Below are 16373 nucleotides of genomic sequence, written 5' to 3' on the forward strand. Positions count from 1 at the left end.
TATAAGGTGGAGGATCCCCCACAAGTATCGGATAACCCACGGTTATCATATTTAAATCACAAAAAAAAGTATATGTATACAATTTTAAAAGAGAGCTTATGATCCAGAGGCGGAAGGAGGTACAACTTTTTTATGCATTATATAAGTATTTAATAAAATGAAATTTAAAAAAACAATTAATTTGATAATTTTTATTAATAGAATTTTACAAGTATAAAATTTTAATTAAAGACCAGAAGTTTTACGACCTCAAAAAGAGTACATGTCTTAAAAGAGTACGGCTGGTAATTCTACCTACGAGTAATGAAGGATTAAATGGATTTTACAGACCCAACGTTAGTAACTGTGTTACAAATTTTAACGTCCGCGTTCCGAAAGATTAAAGAATATATTCCATTCTGTATAATATAACATTTATATAATATAATATCAAGATATAAATTATATCTTTTTTTATCCTGTTTAAAATTTATAAAAAACAACGCATACATAGATTTACCTTGTAGATTAATATAAGAAAGTAATTTCCTACTACTCGTTAATTTTAGTCAAACTGTACATGAAGTATCGTTCCAATAACTCTGTCGTCAAAAAGAGAAAATGGTCGAAATGTTATTTCTGAGAACGTTCCTGTTATTTGTCACGATGTCACAATCGACCTTGGCCTTCAAGATAATGTATATGTTTTCGGAGGTTCTATGATTATACATATACCATTTTACTTAAGTAATATCCTTATGCCCAAACATTAACACGCGCACAAGCACGATCGATGATTCCTCAACGACCCCAGTACGAACGACTGACTAAATATCGCCTGATATCACCTCGCCATATCGATTCACGATAAAGGACAGATTGATGATGAAAAAAACGAACTCCAAGCAGTTCGCGCTAGGCAAGCGTATCCCGAATTTGTGAGCACGCTGAATTTATGTGCGGTTCGTATAAATAAAGATGTGCCCCGAGGTTTAACGAAGCGGGGAAGGAGCGCACGAGGAGCAGTAATGCGAGCTTTACTTATCGTAGAAGTAATAAAGACCAGCCGTTTTTCTTCATCTCTGTAACAACGGGGAGAAGACGCGTCATGAAAACGGACGGAAAGCGACGCGTGATTTTTAATGAGATCCAATTAAAAGCTCCACGACCGGCGTGCACACGACGTGCAGTGTTCACAACTCCGCTATAGTGTGTTTTACTTTTTTATTAGCCGCGGGCATATGACGTAAAATGCGAAAAAACTTTATAAATTAATACACCACGCGGGCTACCTCTGCCTTTCTCTCTTATCCCGTTAAAAATAAAAGATAATTACGCTTCTCCGTGTGGGAGACAAGTATTTACAAACGACAATAATCATGATCGCATTTGATATCGTTACACGCGAGCAAGATTAATTAAGGGAACGCGACTGGTGGATATACATATATATATCCATTTAATATGAAAATTAAAGACCTGTAACTCTTAATGACTATAATTGTAGTGTTACAGTGTCATTAGGCAGGTTTTGTAAAAATGGTAAAAAAAATTCGAAGATCACTCTTCTTTTTTGTTACGATATAATACGGTGAGAAGCGAAAGTTTTTTATTTTATTTGTATTTCGGCTTCGTAAATTTTAAAAGTTAAGAACTATTAGAGAATTTCTCTTACATACAAACGTCTTATATTTTTTTGTGGGATTTTACTATAAAATATTTATAAGAGCTCTTAAAATATCAGTTAAAATATCAGATAACTGAAAAAGTCTGAAAAAATTCATAGAAATGCCTTCTATCTTTTTTTTATTGAAAATCATATGAGAACTCTTGTATAATTACCTCATTTTTAATTCACTTTAATTACGTTTAACAATTTAAACCGAGTGATTAGAAAAATTTCTGAAACAACTATTTATTTATTACTTAAAACAAAGTTATGTGATGTATTAAGATATTTTAAAAATAAATTATCTGAGACAGAAAATATTCATTTAAAATTATTGGAAACAGATTTTGCAAAAGATGAATTATTTATTTATTTCAAATACGTTAAATATTCAAAGAGTAGAGATCTGAAAGCGTTTAGTTAGATTTTCGCTTTAAAAAAATGTTTAATTTATAGAGCCAATGAGTATCCGCGGGTATTGATATAAGAGTTAATCCTTTTTGCGGGCGCTCGATGCTTCATTGATCGATTCGCGTCAGTGTCCGAATTCAATTTGTCTAATGAATGCGCGAGCTCATTTTTCCGTTGTGTGCATCACGTTGATTAAGTTTCGCGTTAGCGTCAGAGAAGTGGATCGCGGCGTTCTCGCGCTTTTGCTATTCTCAATTACACACTGGACGATGAATCAATAATTGTTAATGTTACTGTGCATTAAAGCATTGTAGTAATCGTAGACCGTGCCAATATGAATCATATAGCACATACCACTAATCGCGAATCGCGCGATGGATGCAATTAAGCTTAACCTACATTATAATTAGACTTTTTTCACGAAAAAAAAATTCAATCAATTTAATCAGATATTACTATAATTGTAGTACATAATTAATGAAAAATATATAATTTCTTATTTTTATTTAAGAGAGAAATAATTCGAAATGATTCAAAAATAATTTTGAAATTTTATATATTTAATATGCAAATTTTTTTTTATATAAAATTATAAAAAATATGAATAAACAATTTAGAAAATAGATTAACAAATTAATTTGCAGAGTCATTTTAAAGCATAAAGGCCTTCGGTTATAAATAATTATAATGTAAATTTAATGCAATCACTTAGCGTAATTACTTAAAATAATAGTTTTCAAACAGTAATATTATTGAATGTATTTTTTATATTGTTTAATATTCTTACAAATACATAGGTATCCAAAATTGTTATTCTTTATTCTCAAAAAGGTTTCAAAATTGCTTACAAACAGTAAAATAGTCCATTATCTTAAAGTTCGAAAACATCATCGATTAATAGAAGATGCAATCGTGTTTTGTCTGAAAACACTTGTGATAGATGGAAAATAATGTTGCAACGTTGCACGTATGACTACATACATAATCCACATTAAAAATAAAAATCCCAGGAACATAAAGGGACCATAACTGTAAGAAAAAATATTCTGTATATAATTCGAGACTTATTGTACATAATTTCTCGACAGATCTTATTGTTAGAAAAATTACGGAACTACATACTTGATAAGCCACGCGATCAATATACCAAATGATACACTTATGAGAAAGGTGTAATTAGCTAAAGGTCGTAAACTTAATCGAGGTGGCAGTCGTTCCTCGGAGCCACTGCTAAATCCGTTTGATGTTCGTTTAGGTAATTTTACAATCGTGGTAGGTGGGGCAACTAATTGCCGACAAACACTACCAAGGAAACTTCGTCTGCTGTATAGTGCGATTATTTCATATCGATACTGCAAATGAATCGCAAGTTATCAAACTGAAAAACAGCAATATGATTACATGCAGTACCTTAAGATTGAGGTAACAGCATAGCTTGTAAAAGCTTCTAACAAGAAAAGCGCATTCGTTCGTTCGCACCGGTTGCAATTCTGGATCGCCCATATATTCGATATATCGACACGTCTGTCTACCCTCTTGCAACGGTACGAAAGTACCCGGTCTACTCGAATCGAAGCTAGATTCCATCTAAAATCCACGTTTTTTAATCGGTCGAAGAATTTTAATAGAAATTTATTTCAATAATCCATACTTGCGATTGATGACAGAAAGAAGTCGACAGAATACTGTCGTGATATTCTTGATCCGCTACTATAGCAACTTGTGGAATGTCTTCGAGTTGTATCTGCAACAATCATGATTGTGTATGTTATTCAAAATAGCAATACACAATTAATTATCGATATAAAAGAAATTCAATTACTTGAAATATATCTATTAATTGCTGTTGAGCGGTGGCCAAGAGTACAGGAACGCGTCGGCGCTCCTCTATGCTGATGTCGTCCGAAGAGTATTCCTCACAACTAAAGAATTCCCATAGAGAAAGCAGAAAGCGCTTTCCTCTTCTTCTGTTTTCCAGAGCTTCCACCAAGCTGGTTGCTGTTAAATGCGCTTGTTTAATATTACTTAAAAACCATATGACCTGAAACGGAATATAATTACCTATTAATAAAGTTAGCTTGACGTACACTTAGAAATCTTCAGAGACTAACAAATACCTGCAGGTTGATGGCTGTCGAAAACATGGGAACGTATTGATACGTTGGACCTTCCAGTTCAAGAATCTGTTGTCTAATAATCGATGTCCATTGATTTGTAGTTATTCGACCTTTGCTAAGGCCTGCGTCATCCACACAATTCTCCACTTCACATATCATTTTTGCTAAGTATGGTTGTGAAAATACCTATATAAACATAGATGAGAAATATATTTTTTTATACAAGATAATATATTTATACAGCTGATGAAAATGCGCGTACTTTTGTAACTCTAAATAACATTAATGCATTCTTAGGCGCTACTAAGTCAGTTCTCATAAATCGTGGAAGCAACTGTTGAAACACAGCTGTATATGCTAACAGATTATTAGCAACGAAAGAGATCCATCTGCCGGGATCATGAATCTTGCCCCTTTCTTCTTCCTCTGCTTTACTAAAAATATTAAAGAGAAAATATTAATAAGAACTACGACATTTTGACATCGATGGTATACGTACCCTTCTTTGGTATATGTTACTCCTGGTACATATCTCCATGGTTGAATAAAACTTAACCAAGCCTCCAGTATCAATCTAAACGAGCTGTCTAGAGGCCAATGATATATTGCTTTCCTCAAAAACGTATATATTTTTCCTTGAACCGAAGGAAGAATTATTCTGCCAAATATAAATAAACCAAAAGAATAATGTTGAGAGTATATAATTGTATATTATAGAATTTGTAAAGTATATCTCACTACCTTTTCAATTCATCCATTGCGCTCTTGTCGCCTGTAGCGCTATTCGTAAATTCATGCAACGTTTTTATGAACGCTCTTACAAGACGTATGTGTTCTCCGGAGTGTATACTATGCTGAAATTAGAAATTGCAATCAAATATTATATATTTGAAGAGACACAAGTTATTCTTATTCCACAAAATTATTCATATTTTTCCATACATCATATAAGGCTTTATTTATTACACACAGAAAACTTACTCGTCGCGGTATCGAAGACAAGTAGGATGTACTCAATTGAGAGGTCAATTGCGCGTCCTCCGTATATTCCAACCAAAAATCGAGAAAAACTTGTACTACAGTCTCGCTCCTCCAGACTTGCGGTAAGCACTGCTGCTGTTGCGGCACGCCTGATCCAGGACTCGTTGATCCCGAGGATAATATAGATGCTCTTAGAAGTCTCATAGTTTGCAATTTTTGACAATCTCTGATTGAAATTTAAAACATATAAATAAAGCGCACTTGCTACTCGAATATGTACGTCCTATCTCTCTATAAGCATAAAGTGTCTCCGTACCTTCGGAATTCTGGTGACTGAGTTAATTTTCTTGGTGGTGTCTTCTTCACATATGGTCCGATCACCGGTAGAACCGGAGAATTATCTCTCGGGAGGAAATGGTATAGGTAACAGTGTGCTAATTGAACGTAAACCGTTTCCCAATTCATCCACACATTTTCTTGCTGTTGGAGTTGTAACCAGGGATTGGTCAAATGATACGCAAAATGAAAGATATAGTATTCAAAGGGATATGTAGTTATATTAAGGAAGTTATGTTAGTGTTAGTAAATCATAATGCAGCAATAACTATATATATTAACTACATAACATTTAATAAAGGATACTCATAGATAAAGCTGAAGGAACACGTGTTCCTTGATCATCTCTAATTTTATCCAGATAAAAAGGTGATATTATAGTTTCTTCTAACATGGAGCGTATTTTTGACTAGAATGAGAAACATTATGATACATTATAATAGCCCTTAAAAATGATACATTTATATGTACCATAAATTTAATTTTTTTAGACATACCGGAAGATAAGACACTGGAAAATTATACTTGAGATAACAGTCTGGAAGCAATTTATAACACAAAGAAAACATTGATCCTTGTGGACTAAGAAAGTGACACAGTGCCGAATATTCATACGGATTTTTCTTAAGGGTAATATTGTGTAAACCCCATCCGATATTGTCTACTATTCCAAATAAGGAGTCTATCAGCAGAGGAAAGACTAACTGCAGCTCAGTGGTGCTTGACTCATCTATCAAAATAGATAGATCTCTGCATCTTTCTACCAATGGTTCATTTAAATATCTCTGAGCTCTGATCTAAAAATTAATGGACAACACAATAAAAATTTAACCAAAAGTATAAAATATATGTTAAAAAATAAGTATAAATTATAACTATAAGTTATAACTATAATAAGTATAAATATGTTAGAACTATATGACAATCTTGCGTTTCGCGGGTTTTCTCCGTGTTCAGATCCATTCTTGGAATACCAACGTTTCGTAAACCTTGCAGTTCACTTCATCAGGGCTCCTCGGAGAAAACCCGCGAAACGCAAGATTGTCACATAGGTAACACCCGTGAAAGCCTCAAGAATATTATGTTAGAACTATAATTAAAAATGTAAAAATGTAACAAATTATATTTTTTTCGTTATAAAAAATGTACTTTTTAAAATTTTTGTCAATTTTTAACAAACATATAATAGTTATATGTTTGTTAATCAATGAGAGCTTAAGGTTACGTTCGATGACGAGTAGTATTCTCGTATTTAAATCTTGGTGTTACTCCACGTTACGCGTTTACATACTCTACATTGTTAGGTATTGTTTGATGTTTGTTTTTAACAATGTATCAATCAATAATACGTACTGTAGCAACATCGGTAGACGAAGCCATTGTTCACAATTTTCGAGTTTAGATAAATTAAAAAATAGCAATTAAATAATTTTTAATTAACATTTGTATGAAATGCTATGTCCTTTTTCAAAAACTCTCACGCCGGTTAACCCAGATTAACCACACTAACCTATGAGTTCTGTAATTTATATTTATCTGGTAGGCTCTGGAATGAGTCTACAGTAGCGCCACTAAAAAATGCGAGAACTCGCTTGTGAAAATAATTTTGCGCGATCGGTAGAATCGTGAGAGTGCCGAACAATTATAAAAGGAAGATTTGTTTTTTGTAACTGAACATTTTATTTATATTTCTCGTCTTTTCTCTTTTTTAAAGTTTAATATATAACTTATATATTACGTACTATTAATAAATTAAATACATTTGTAATATTAAAAAATTGTATAAGTTATATATATATTGTATAATTTGAAATAAAAGAAATAAATATAGATATTACAAATTAATATACATATATTATATTCAACGACGAATATATTTATACAATTTTAATGTAAATAATTTTTAACAGATACAAGAGATAAACATATAATCCTTACTGGATAAGTGACATAATTAACTAAAAAAATATCAAATTAACTATAATTGATTTACGATTGTTATGCACTTCAATATTTCTAAAGCTTCTATAATATAAAAGAAAGTTAAACATTAATACAATCTAGACATCAATATAATAATTAATTTCTTCATAATATATTACTATTATAATATTGATTTTTATCTTAATTATTATTAATTATACACTATTATAATATTATTATTAATTATACACTATTATAATATTAAATATTATTATACACTATTATACATATATTATTAATTATACACTATTATAATATTAATTAATATTGACCTTTAGCGTACAAATTTTTATCTTTGTTGAAAGAGAGAGAAGACCTTCATGCCTGAAATTGTTATCATTCATAATGATTTGACGAAGCAATGTCTAAAATTAAGACTGGAAGTAGTAATTATGTGTTATAAAATTTTGTATAACATTGTGGTATCACATTTATCAATTTTTTACATATCACATTTTTTCAATTAAAGATCATATCTTACGATAGATCAGGTGTATGTACATGAGGTAATTGTGTTATTTAATTTTAACGCATTTATAATTTTTGGTAAGTAGGTAAAAACGGCACATATGATGTCCATTTCCATCTGAAAAATATTAATTTACATATTAACTGCACGTCATTCGTACATATATATATAGATAAAAAATTATACTGTATGTTAATAACACCTTCTCAGCAGACTCATTCCGAATGGAAAGTCAAAGGTATTCTGGACGTACTCAGCATCAGACGCTTCGTTAGTTTTTTTATCGATCGCCCCATTAGTCAATTCCATTTCTTTTGCCCAAGCCTCCAATCCGCGATCTTTTGCGTTACCTTATAAATTTAAATAAATAAATCAATAACCACATATCCCATTATTATTAACTTTTATCAATAGTACCTGGGATAATGTTATCCAGTAAACAGCCTAATGCACCACCTACTAGAATAGTAGTGCTGAGTAATACGGTGAATACGCTGTCCACTACGGCACTTCCTGTTTGTATTGAGTCCGGATATTTAATCAGCCACTTTGACAGGACCTGAAATAGATCATAAAATCACATGCGTGCATTCACTCTTGCCTGTAAATATATAGATATGTAATTTATATATACATATGAAAGCGTTTGTGCACGTAAATAGTAAAAATTAATGTAATTGAGTATACATTAGTATCCTGGGGAGTGTACTCACCAAAGGGAAAAACATGGACAAGCCCAGAATGAATAAGTTTCTCGAGGAATTGAGATTAACATATTGTAATGCCGACAGACCTGAAAAAAAAACTACAATTTAGAAATAAAAAAAATAATAAAGATAAAAATATATAAAAGATGAAATAAATCATAAAGAAGAAAGAAAATAGTAATTTTATAAAAATAGTTTTCTAATTACTTATACATCTAAATTATAAGTACTATGAATAAATTTGCTTTTTCTTTTCATGAAATCTTGCTAATATAAGTCTTACATATCTCGTTTAATTAATATATAAAAATAAAAATAGTTTTATGGCAGTGAGAATGAATCAAATATAATAAAAATGTCAATATACCTAAGTCTTCGATTTTTGGTGATGCGTAAATAATATATTTTATTGCTTTATAAATTATTCGTGCACTTTTTATTCTGAGATTTAATATTTATAAAATAAAGTATTTTGCAATTGAGAACATATCGTAGAACTAATTTATGCTTACCGAAAGCACAAATCATTCCAAACATCACGCAGAATATTCCACCAACTATCGGCTCGGGAATTATGATGAATACCGCACCGAATTTGCTGATTACACCTTGCAGGAGCATCAGGAAGCACGCCCATTGTATGACTCTGCGGCTGCCGACTTTGGTGACCCCTAATTGTTTCCATAACGTTCTATCAAATGATGCTGTTATACGAAAATCTGCGTTAAACTCGCGATTAAAAAGTATAATCGTTACCTATCGTGCCGACATTCTCGCCGAATGTATTTGTGCCATTGCCGCTACCCCAAAGTCCGGCTAGTATCGTACCCAGACCTTCTATACCGATACCACGGTTGATCGCGTGAACCGGTGGCGGCGGAGCTCCTGAAAGTTTCTCGATAAGCTCGCATTATTAACAAAAATTTTGTTCTTAACAAGTTTTATTCTATTTAGATTGCTGATTTATTGATAATAAAAGATTCTTCCTGGAAAGAGTCATGACCTCATTATTAGCACGCATAAATGAGAAATGGCTCTACAAGGAAAAATCATGAAGAAATTATTTTTAGAACGAATATATACCTACCACACATTCTCGCGGTAGTCGGATAGTAACTGATGGACTCGACAGTACACGCTAATACTCCAGCTAGCATACCAAGTACTCCTGACAATGTTACGGTGGGTATGCCCCACTGTCCAGGATACGGTACCCGAAACCAGGGTGAGTCGCTTATAATTCTCAATTTGCTATCCGATCTGGCGGGATGACCAAACGGTAGCGTATCGGTCACTGTTAATATGGTGCAGATTATCCACATGACAACTATCGTCAGCAAAACCTAACGCAACAAGTACTCTAAATACAATAAAAAAATATTTTGGCGATATATTTTTATATATGAATTTTTTATTCTAAAACAATGATCTACAAATCTCGTAAATAGACACAAAATTTCTTCGGATATATTTCTATGTAAAAAACAATATAAAAAGAAATGCTTAAAATAGAAATTCATGAATCATCATTTATTTATTCCGCGGTAATTTGCATTATCATTACGGAATTTAGAATCGTTCTCTCTTGATACTTACTGGAAAGAGTTTGAATAATTCGAACCAAATAACGCGAAGTCCGTGGCCTTTGCGGTATATAAGAAACGGAAATGGAATGTTGACTATTATTTGAGAACATGTCGTCAGTAGTATTATTGTTCTAAAAATATACACGAGCATTCATTAAATTCTAAGATATTTAATTTTATTAGATTTTAATCCTAAGAATCAGAACTTTAAAAAATAAGCCATTATCTGAGTTTTAAATCTTTTAAGCCATAAGAAATTGATCAATCATAGTCGCTTATTTTTATATTCGACAGCTGTAATTGATCAATTTTTTACGGCAGATTTACAGCTTAGGTAATAGCTTCCCAGATAGCAAAGCGTGTCTCAGCAAAATCTCGCAAATCTGTGATTACTTATGATGCCGACAACTTGCCGTAGATTTGTCTTCAACGATTTTGAATATACCGACATCGTAGCAATATGCAGACAATAACATGTATACGTATTGTCAGCAGTTTAACAGCAAGATAGCTACGTCAATGTTATCTTGTTGTCAGCAATATGACAGCATTGTATAATGCTGCATACTATTATGGCAATATGATAACAATAGTACGAATTTTGATGATAACGATTTTAAAGTTGTCGGCAAATTACTGGCAAGTTGTTACTCAATGTTATCATATCGTGAAGGCATCAAGTTGCCAACAAATGAGGACTCAGTTGCTGCAATTTTGGTAGCAACACATATATGTACTTAGCAATGCATACTTAACAAACAATTATATGCCAGAAAACCTTTTAGTCGTAATTATTGTTATATACACACATACATATATGTATACATTATCTATGTCGTACAAACATACCCAGTTGCAATGCCCCAGTGCTGAGACGCGGCATCCGCTGCGTTTTCGAAGAGGGATAGTCCAACTAGTGAAACCGTTGGCACAATTGTCAACGGAGTTATAAATTTCAACAAATATCCGATGATACCTATATGCAAATGCATTTTTAACATCTTGAGATAAAAAGAAGGGTTAAAGAAAGAGAACAAAAATAATTATAATAAGATTGAAAGACCGCTAATGTTAAACATAATGCTTTAAATTAAGAAGCGCCATAACAGTCAGAACGTTAAGATGTTGAACTATTGTAAATTCATTTAAATGAATTAATTTCAGAAATTATAATTGCGTGCCGATATGCTTGTCGGACTTTCAACGCAATCAAATCTGACAATATTAATAATCCCCCCAAATTTTCCAACTTAATAAAAATAATTATATGCAATAGATTTGATAATTAAAGAGCGCTTACCACCAAATCCAATGATCACTTGGAACAAGGCGGAAACAGCGATGGCACCTGACAGTTCTCTCATTCGGATTTGCCAGAGCTCGGTTCGGTTTTCGTGGGACATTTGCTCGAGAACTTCCGGTGCGGGGCACTGCCACTGCGGTAGATTCAATATCGCCAGAGTTGGCACCAAGAATGATATGGTACCACCCTGCACCAACGGCAATCTAATGCAAATATACATTTCTTCGCGATTAAAGTTTGTTATTGGTATTCCTATACAAGCGTGCCAAGTAATGTTAAATTTTATATTATATTTACAAGTGGAAATAGTCACATTAGAATATATTATAAATGCTCATCGTACAAGATGCCTTTAAAAAAAAGATATTTCTTTAATAAGAAATTTTGGACAAAAATTGACCTTTTTAAAGCGAAAATATAAAAAATTATCATTTATAAAATAAAAAATTCTAATAAAATATAAACTCCATTTAAAATTAACTATAAATAGGTGCTTAATTATTTTTAGTTAGTTTTTTTTTCAATAAGACATGATTTATTATTCCGTTTAATTAATATTTATAAAGACATAATCACATTTTTAAATTTTTTTTAAAAGTATTAGAGATAAGTGGCAAAAATTGATTTGGATATATAATAGCAATTGTTTGTATGTATCTAAATTCTAACTGTTGAACCAAAAAAATTCATACGCAATAATTATACATAATAAATTTTATTATATATATTATATATATAAAATATATATATATATTCTATCTTATTATAGAATTTTATACACTTACCTACATCCTATGGTAGTTTGAATAAACGTCACTAAACCAGTAACAAAGATCATGGTAGAAATAATATGACTCCTTGCGGGGTCATCTTCGGCCATACAGAGAGCTGGCGTCAGAATGAAAGGGATAGAAACGATGGCGCCAATCATGGTCAAGTAATGCTAGAAAAACATCTGTTTTATTTACACTGCACTTTCAATGATAAAAAAAAAAGATACTTGCATTAGATTCAGAAAATTGTATTTGAATTGTTTAATTACGATAAGAGAGTACTGTATTTCTCTCTCTCTCTCTCTCTCTCTCTCTCTCTCTCTCTCTCTCTCTGTCTCTCTTTTTCTGTTTATTCGTTCAATAGTGTGATCAAGTTAAATAATTGCATTAGGCCGTATATGTGTATGTATTATGTGTGTGTATTTTTAAAAGTTATGTAAATAAAATCGGCATAATGACGTTTTCGTCTATAAAATTTATAGCACAAGACAATACGTAAGACGTAATATTGCAACATACTTTTAACACTCGTTAACGCGTCCCCATTCTTATATTGCACAGTAAATGTCTCGTAATAAAAGCGCAAGCTTATTCATACAAAGTCATATAAGACATTATGACGTTTTTTTTTATTTAATGTATTTTTCATTCCCTTTTTTGGAATATCTGTTACATTTTTATTCATATGAGGTCGATAATATACATTATATACATTTTATATACAGTATACACATTTTACACATTACAGTATATACATTTTAAATAATTCGTTTAATCAGTCGAAATAAAAAATAAATACGGAAATAAAGCAAAAAGCAGAGATATATACAAAACCTGTAATGCCATGAATAAACACAAATACCAAGGTGGAGCGTCATCAATACCATAAGTTATCTCAGGATTTCTATTCGTGTCGTTCGTTGCTTTTTTTGTCGGAATGATCGTTGAGTTGTCTCTATTCTGTGAAAGGTCTCTATTCTGTTAAAAAAATAAAAAACGGTGATTATATCTACACGATTAAAAATGTTACAAAAATGAATATCAAATGGAAAATATATTATAGGAAAACCGCGCGTTAAAACATAATATTAATATTACAAAACATCGAAAAATAAATTAATTTAAAACACAAAATGACATCTTTTGTATTAAACATTTATGGCAAATATATTTATGAAATATTTAACATAAAAGTAAAAATGCGTTATAATAAGTGCTGGCTATTGAATATTGGTAATATTAGCGTGAAGTAGTCATGAAGTAACGGCGAGCTACTGAACTAATAATTACATAAGTAATCATTAGGATTCGCTATGTAATAGCAGAGATATTAAGGGAGGCCACAATATATACACTGGCCATAACACCTTCTGCTCTATAATATACGTGTACTGTAATAATAAATCCTATGAAAAATAACTGCCAGTTTTTGTGAGAATCAAGCACTTCATTCCAACAGTTGTAAATTATTTTCCAGCATTTCTCTCTAATATGAAATATTGTTCAAATTCTAAAACATCTAAATCTACTATAATTATATGAAGTTATTTAAGAGAAAATAAAAATAAAAATCTAATTCTTTTTTGCGAAGTATTACATGCACGTCTAAGACACGTTTCTAGATCTTTTTTCAGTTATTTCAACACAAACTTCCTTTTGCGTTACATAAACTTTATGGATAATATTTATCTCTTGTAATAAATTTACTATTTCCGTGATGTGCGCCGACTGATATCAATTATTAATGGAATAAGATCAATACAAAAAGATGCGAGAGTTGTTGAAGCATTACATAACGATGCGTCTTTTTTTATCCGAACAGTCATGATTGAATGAAAATTCCAATCGCATTTGCTTCCAGAAAAAAACATTTATCGGCAATTATTAGCTTGATAGCCTTCCACGTGAAATCACATTAGTAATGGCTGTAATAATTAACACTGACTAAAACAAAATCAAATCTTAAAAAATTTTATAGTCTATTTTCTCTGTCTGCACGTTTATCTCACGAAGTGAGATCTTATCTTGTATACCTAAGTAATTCTCATCTCGTATTCTTATTGCTCATACTAAGTAAACAGAGCTTCAACCGACATATTCTAACAGACGCGTTAAACGCTTGTCGATAATATGAGCTGGAACTTTCCTCGGCGATCATGTTATGGTTTAATAGGGAAGATTCCACTGCTTGCGTGAAGCATTATAACTTAATTCGAAAACAGAATTATAAAAGATAACAGGCTCTCTGAGTTAAGTCAATAATAATTAATACAGCAGAGCCGGGACTAGGCATTTCGGTATTCGAGGCAAAATAAAAAAATGCGCTCCTTAGTAAAAAAAATATTTCTTTATGACATGTGAAATATAATAAAAAATAATATTAATTAATAGTAATTAATAGTAAATATTAATATCTATTAATTTAATATAATCACGTGTATAGGAGAGGAGTGTTATACGTTATAATCATTCAAATTTAAATGTATGTTACGAATGAAATATAGTTACTAAAATCACAATAATATTTTTCATGTTTTGATAGATGCGATATGATCAATTATTACATCAAAATCTATATTCTTACATATTTCAAAAAACAATGAAAGAACAAGGGCAGTAGGAGTCAAGCGCGGGAGATGTTGCGCAAATAATAATTTTTTATCAACTTCAATTTACTAAAACTTCTTTCACATGAAGTTACTGTTACCGGAATAGTTAAAAATATTCTTGCTGATTAAAACTTGTGTCACATGAAGTTACTGTTACAGGAATAGTTAAAAATATTCTTGCTGCTACCTCCAAGTTTGGATATGATTTGGTTAAATAATAATCATGAATTATAAAACATTTAAAATAGAAACTAATTCTATACGGAAAGTATTGATATTGCGTGCTGTTTGAAACTTAAAATTTCGAAAGAAATTTCATTTGCATTTAGATTATTTTCATATTTTAATGTTAAATCTACTGCTGCATTTTGTAGCTCGGAAACTAATTGTTGATAACTTATAACTTAATAAGAAATCAAAATCAAATAGGTTTTCATATCGTCAATGCAATTCAGAAATGAGTACATCCAATACTTTCTTTATTTCAATTTCATACAACTCAAAATCACCGTTAATGAATTAGATATGTAGAAAATTATATTTTTGCGCCCCCTTCAAATTATTTACATGAGGTAAATGCCTCGCTCGCCAAACCCTTGTCCCGGCTCTGTAATATAGTTAATAATAATTAATACATATAAGTCAAATGCAAGTTTTAAGTGCAAGTATGATACATGGATTATCAAATGTAAACAGTCGAATTTAAAGATCGATTGACTATTTACTGAAAAATTGATCTTGCAAGATGCTGTATGAAAGGAAATGTCAAAAATCATTGGATATTTCTCCCCACCGACAATACGAACTTTTGTACATAACTTAGAAAAATTTTAAGGAGTTTAATTCAGCTTGAAGGTTGAATATAAAATTTTTTGAAATATCAATGTAATTTATGAGACACGACTTAGTTATTTTAAATATTATTATAGACATATGTGACATTTATAATTATATTAATTCTGAAGATGATTTAATCTGAAGTCAAAACGCCTATTGTTTCATGTACATATGAATTGTTTCAATGACTTGTTGAATAGACACTTGCACTCTCTCTTTCTCTTACCCAAGTAGCACAGCAGCACCTGTATAAAGCGCTAAAAAAGCGCTTATATACATTTTTTTAGTGCTTTCTTAACGCTTTGTATTGATGCTGCATGTACTACTTGGGTAGAACTTGTGTTTGGCTTACATGCTCCTGTAGTAGTTATTATTAATCCGAGGAATTATGTAATCATATATGCGAGAAGATTGCAAGATATGTATTGAAATAAGTATTCGATATATTATCATATCGCAAACAGATCACGATGATGTAAAATTCATTCAGGTTTTAGATTTAAAATAAACGCTGAGATTCGACGATAATGTAAAAATAAGTATAAAATTTAAATAAAATTTAAATATTATAAATATATATTTTTGTGTCTGTGTGTGTGTGTGTGTGTGTGTG

General features: G+C 31.2%; 2 protein-coding genes across 5 annotated transcripts in view; both read right to left on the reverse strand.

The window, feature by feature from the left end:
- Window positions 1–2880: 2880 nt before the first annotated feature.
- Window positions 2881–6961, reverse strand: LOC108727913 (sphingomyelin phosphodiesterase 4). Its single transcript, XM_018456213.1, has 14 exons — window positions 6847–6961; window positions 5991–6290; window positions 5808–5902; window positions 5474–5710; window positions 5158–5383; window positions 4918–5030; window positions 4676–4834; window positions 4439–4610; window positions 4177–4362; window positions 3882–4100; window positions 3711–3803; window positions 3470–3646; window positions 3182–3411; window positions 2881–3088 (listed from the first exon to the last, which is right to left on the reverse strand). The coding sequence occupies exons 1-14, from the start codon at window positions 6871–6873 to the stop codon at window positions 2947–2949; spliced, it is 2376 nt and encodes a 791-aa protein (XP_018311715.1). The 5' UTR covers window positions 6874–6961; the 3' UTR covers window positions 2881–2946.
- An 824-nt stretch (window positions 6962–7785) lies between these two features.
- Window positions 7786–16373, reverse strand: part of LOC108727936 (solute carrier family 23 member 1) — a 19894-nt gene continuing 11306 nt past the window's right edge. The window contains exons 1-13 of one of the 4 annotated variants that reach the window (XM_018456252.1): window positions 14107–14244; window positions 13199–13292; window positions 12327–12484; window positions 11539–11744; window positions 11088–11214; window positions 10249–10369; window positions 9740–9995; window positions 9409–9537; window positions 9165–9323; window positions 8659–8738; window positions 8363–8504; window positions 8148–8295; window positions 7790–8062 (exon numbers count right to left, since the gene is read on the reverse strand). In XM_018456252.1, the coding sequence (XP_018311754.1) occupies window positions 8011–8062; window positions 8148–8295; window positions 8363–8504; window positions 8659–8738; window positions 9165–9323; window positions 9409–9537; window positions 9740–9995; window positions 10249–10369; window positions 11088–11214; window positions 11539–11744; window positions 12327–12484; window positions 13199–13201 (1581 nt within the window). In that variant the 5' untranslated portion in view covers window positions 13202–13292; window positions 14107–14244 and the 3' untranslated portion in view covers window positions 7790–8010. Of the gene's footprint in view, window positions 8063–8147; window positions 8296–8362; window positions 8505–8658; window positions 8739–9164; window positions 9324–9408; window positions 9538–9739; window positions 9996–10248; window positions 10370–11087; window positions 11215–11538; window positions 11745–12326; window positions 12485–13148; window positions 13293–14106; window positions 14245–16373 lie in introns of those variants that run through there. The other 3 variants (XM_018456250.1, XM_018456249.1, XM_018456251.1) reach the window with 3 other exon arrangements.

Source organism: Mycetomoellerius zeteki, unplaced genomic scaffold (genome assembly GCF_001594055.1).
Source record: "Mycetomoellerius zeteki isolate Tzet28-1 unplaced genomic scaffold, Tzet1.0 scaffold564, whole genome shotgun sequence".
In the NCBI taxonomy this organism is placed as follows: domain Eukaryota; kingdom Metazoa; phylum Arthropoda; class Insecta; order Hymenoptera; family Formicidae; genus Mycetomoellerius; species Mycetomoellerius zeteki.

Excerpts from the sequence above, each read along its gene's own strand:
- LOC108727913 (XM_018456213.1), bottom strand. The coding sequence starts at position 6,873 with ATGGCTTCGTCTACCGATGTTGCTACA. Across the intron at positions 5,031-5,157 it reads TGTCTTCGATACCGCGACGA|CATAGTATACACTCCGGAGA; the intron begins GTAAGTTTTCTG and ends TTCTAATTTCAG. Across the intron at positions 4,363-4,438 it reads TGTTATTTAGAGTTACAAAA|GTATTTTCACAACCATACTT; the intron begins GTACGCGCATTT and ends ATGTTTATATAG.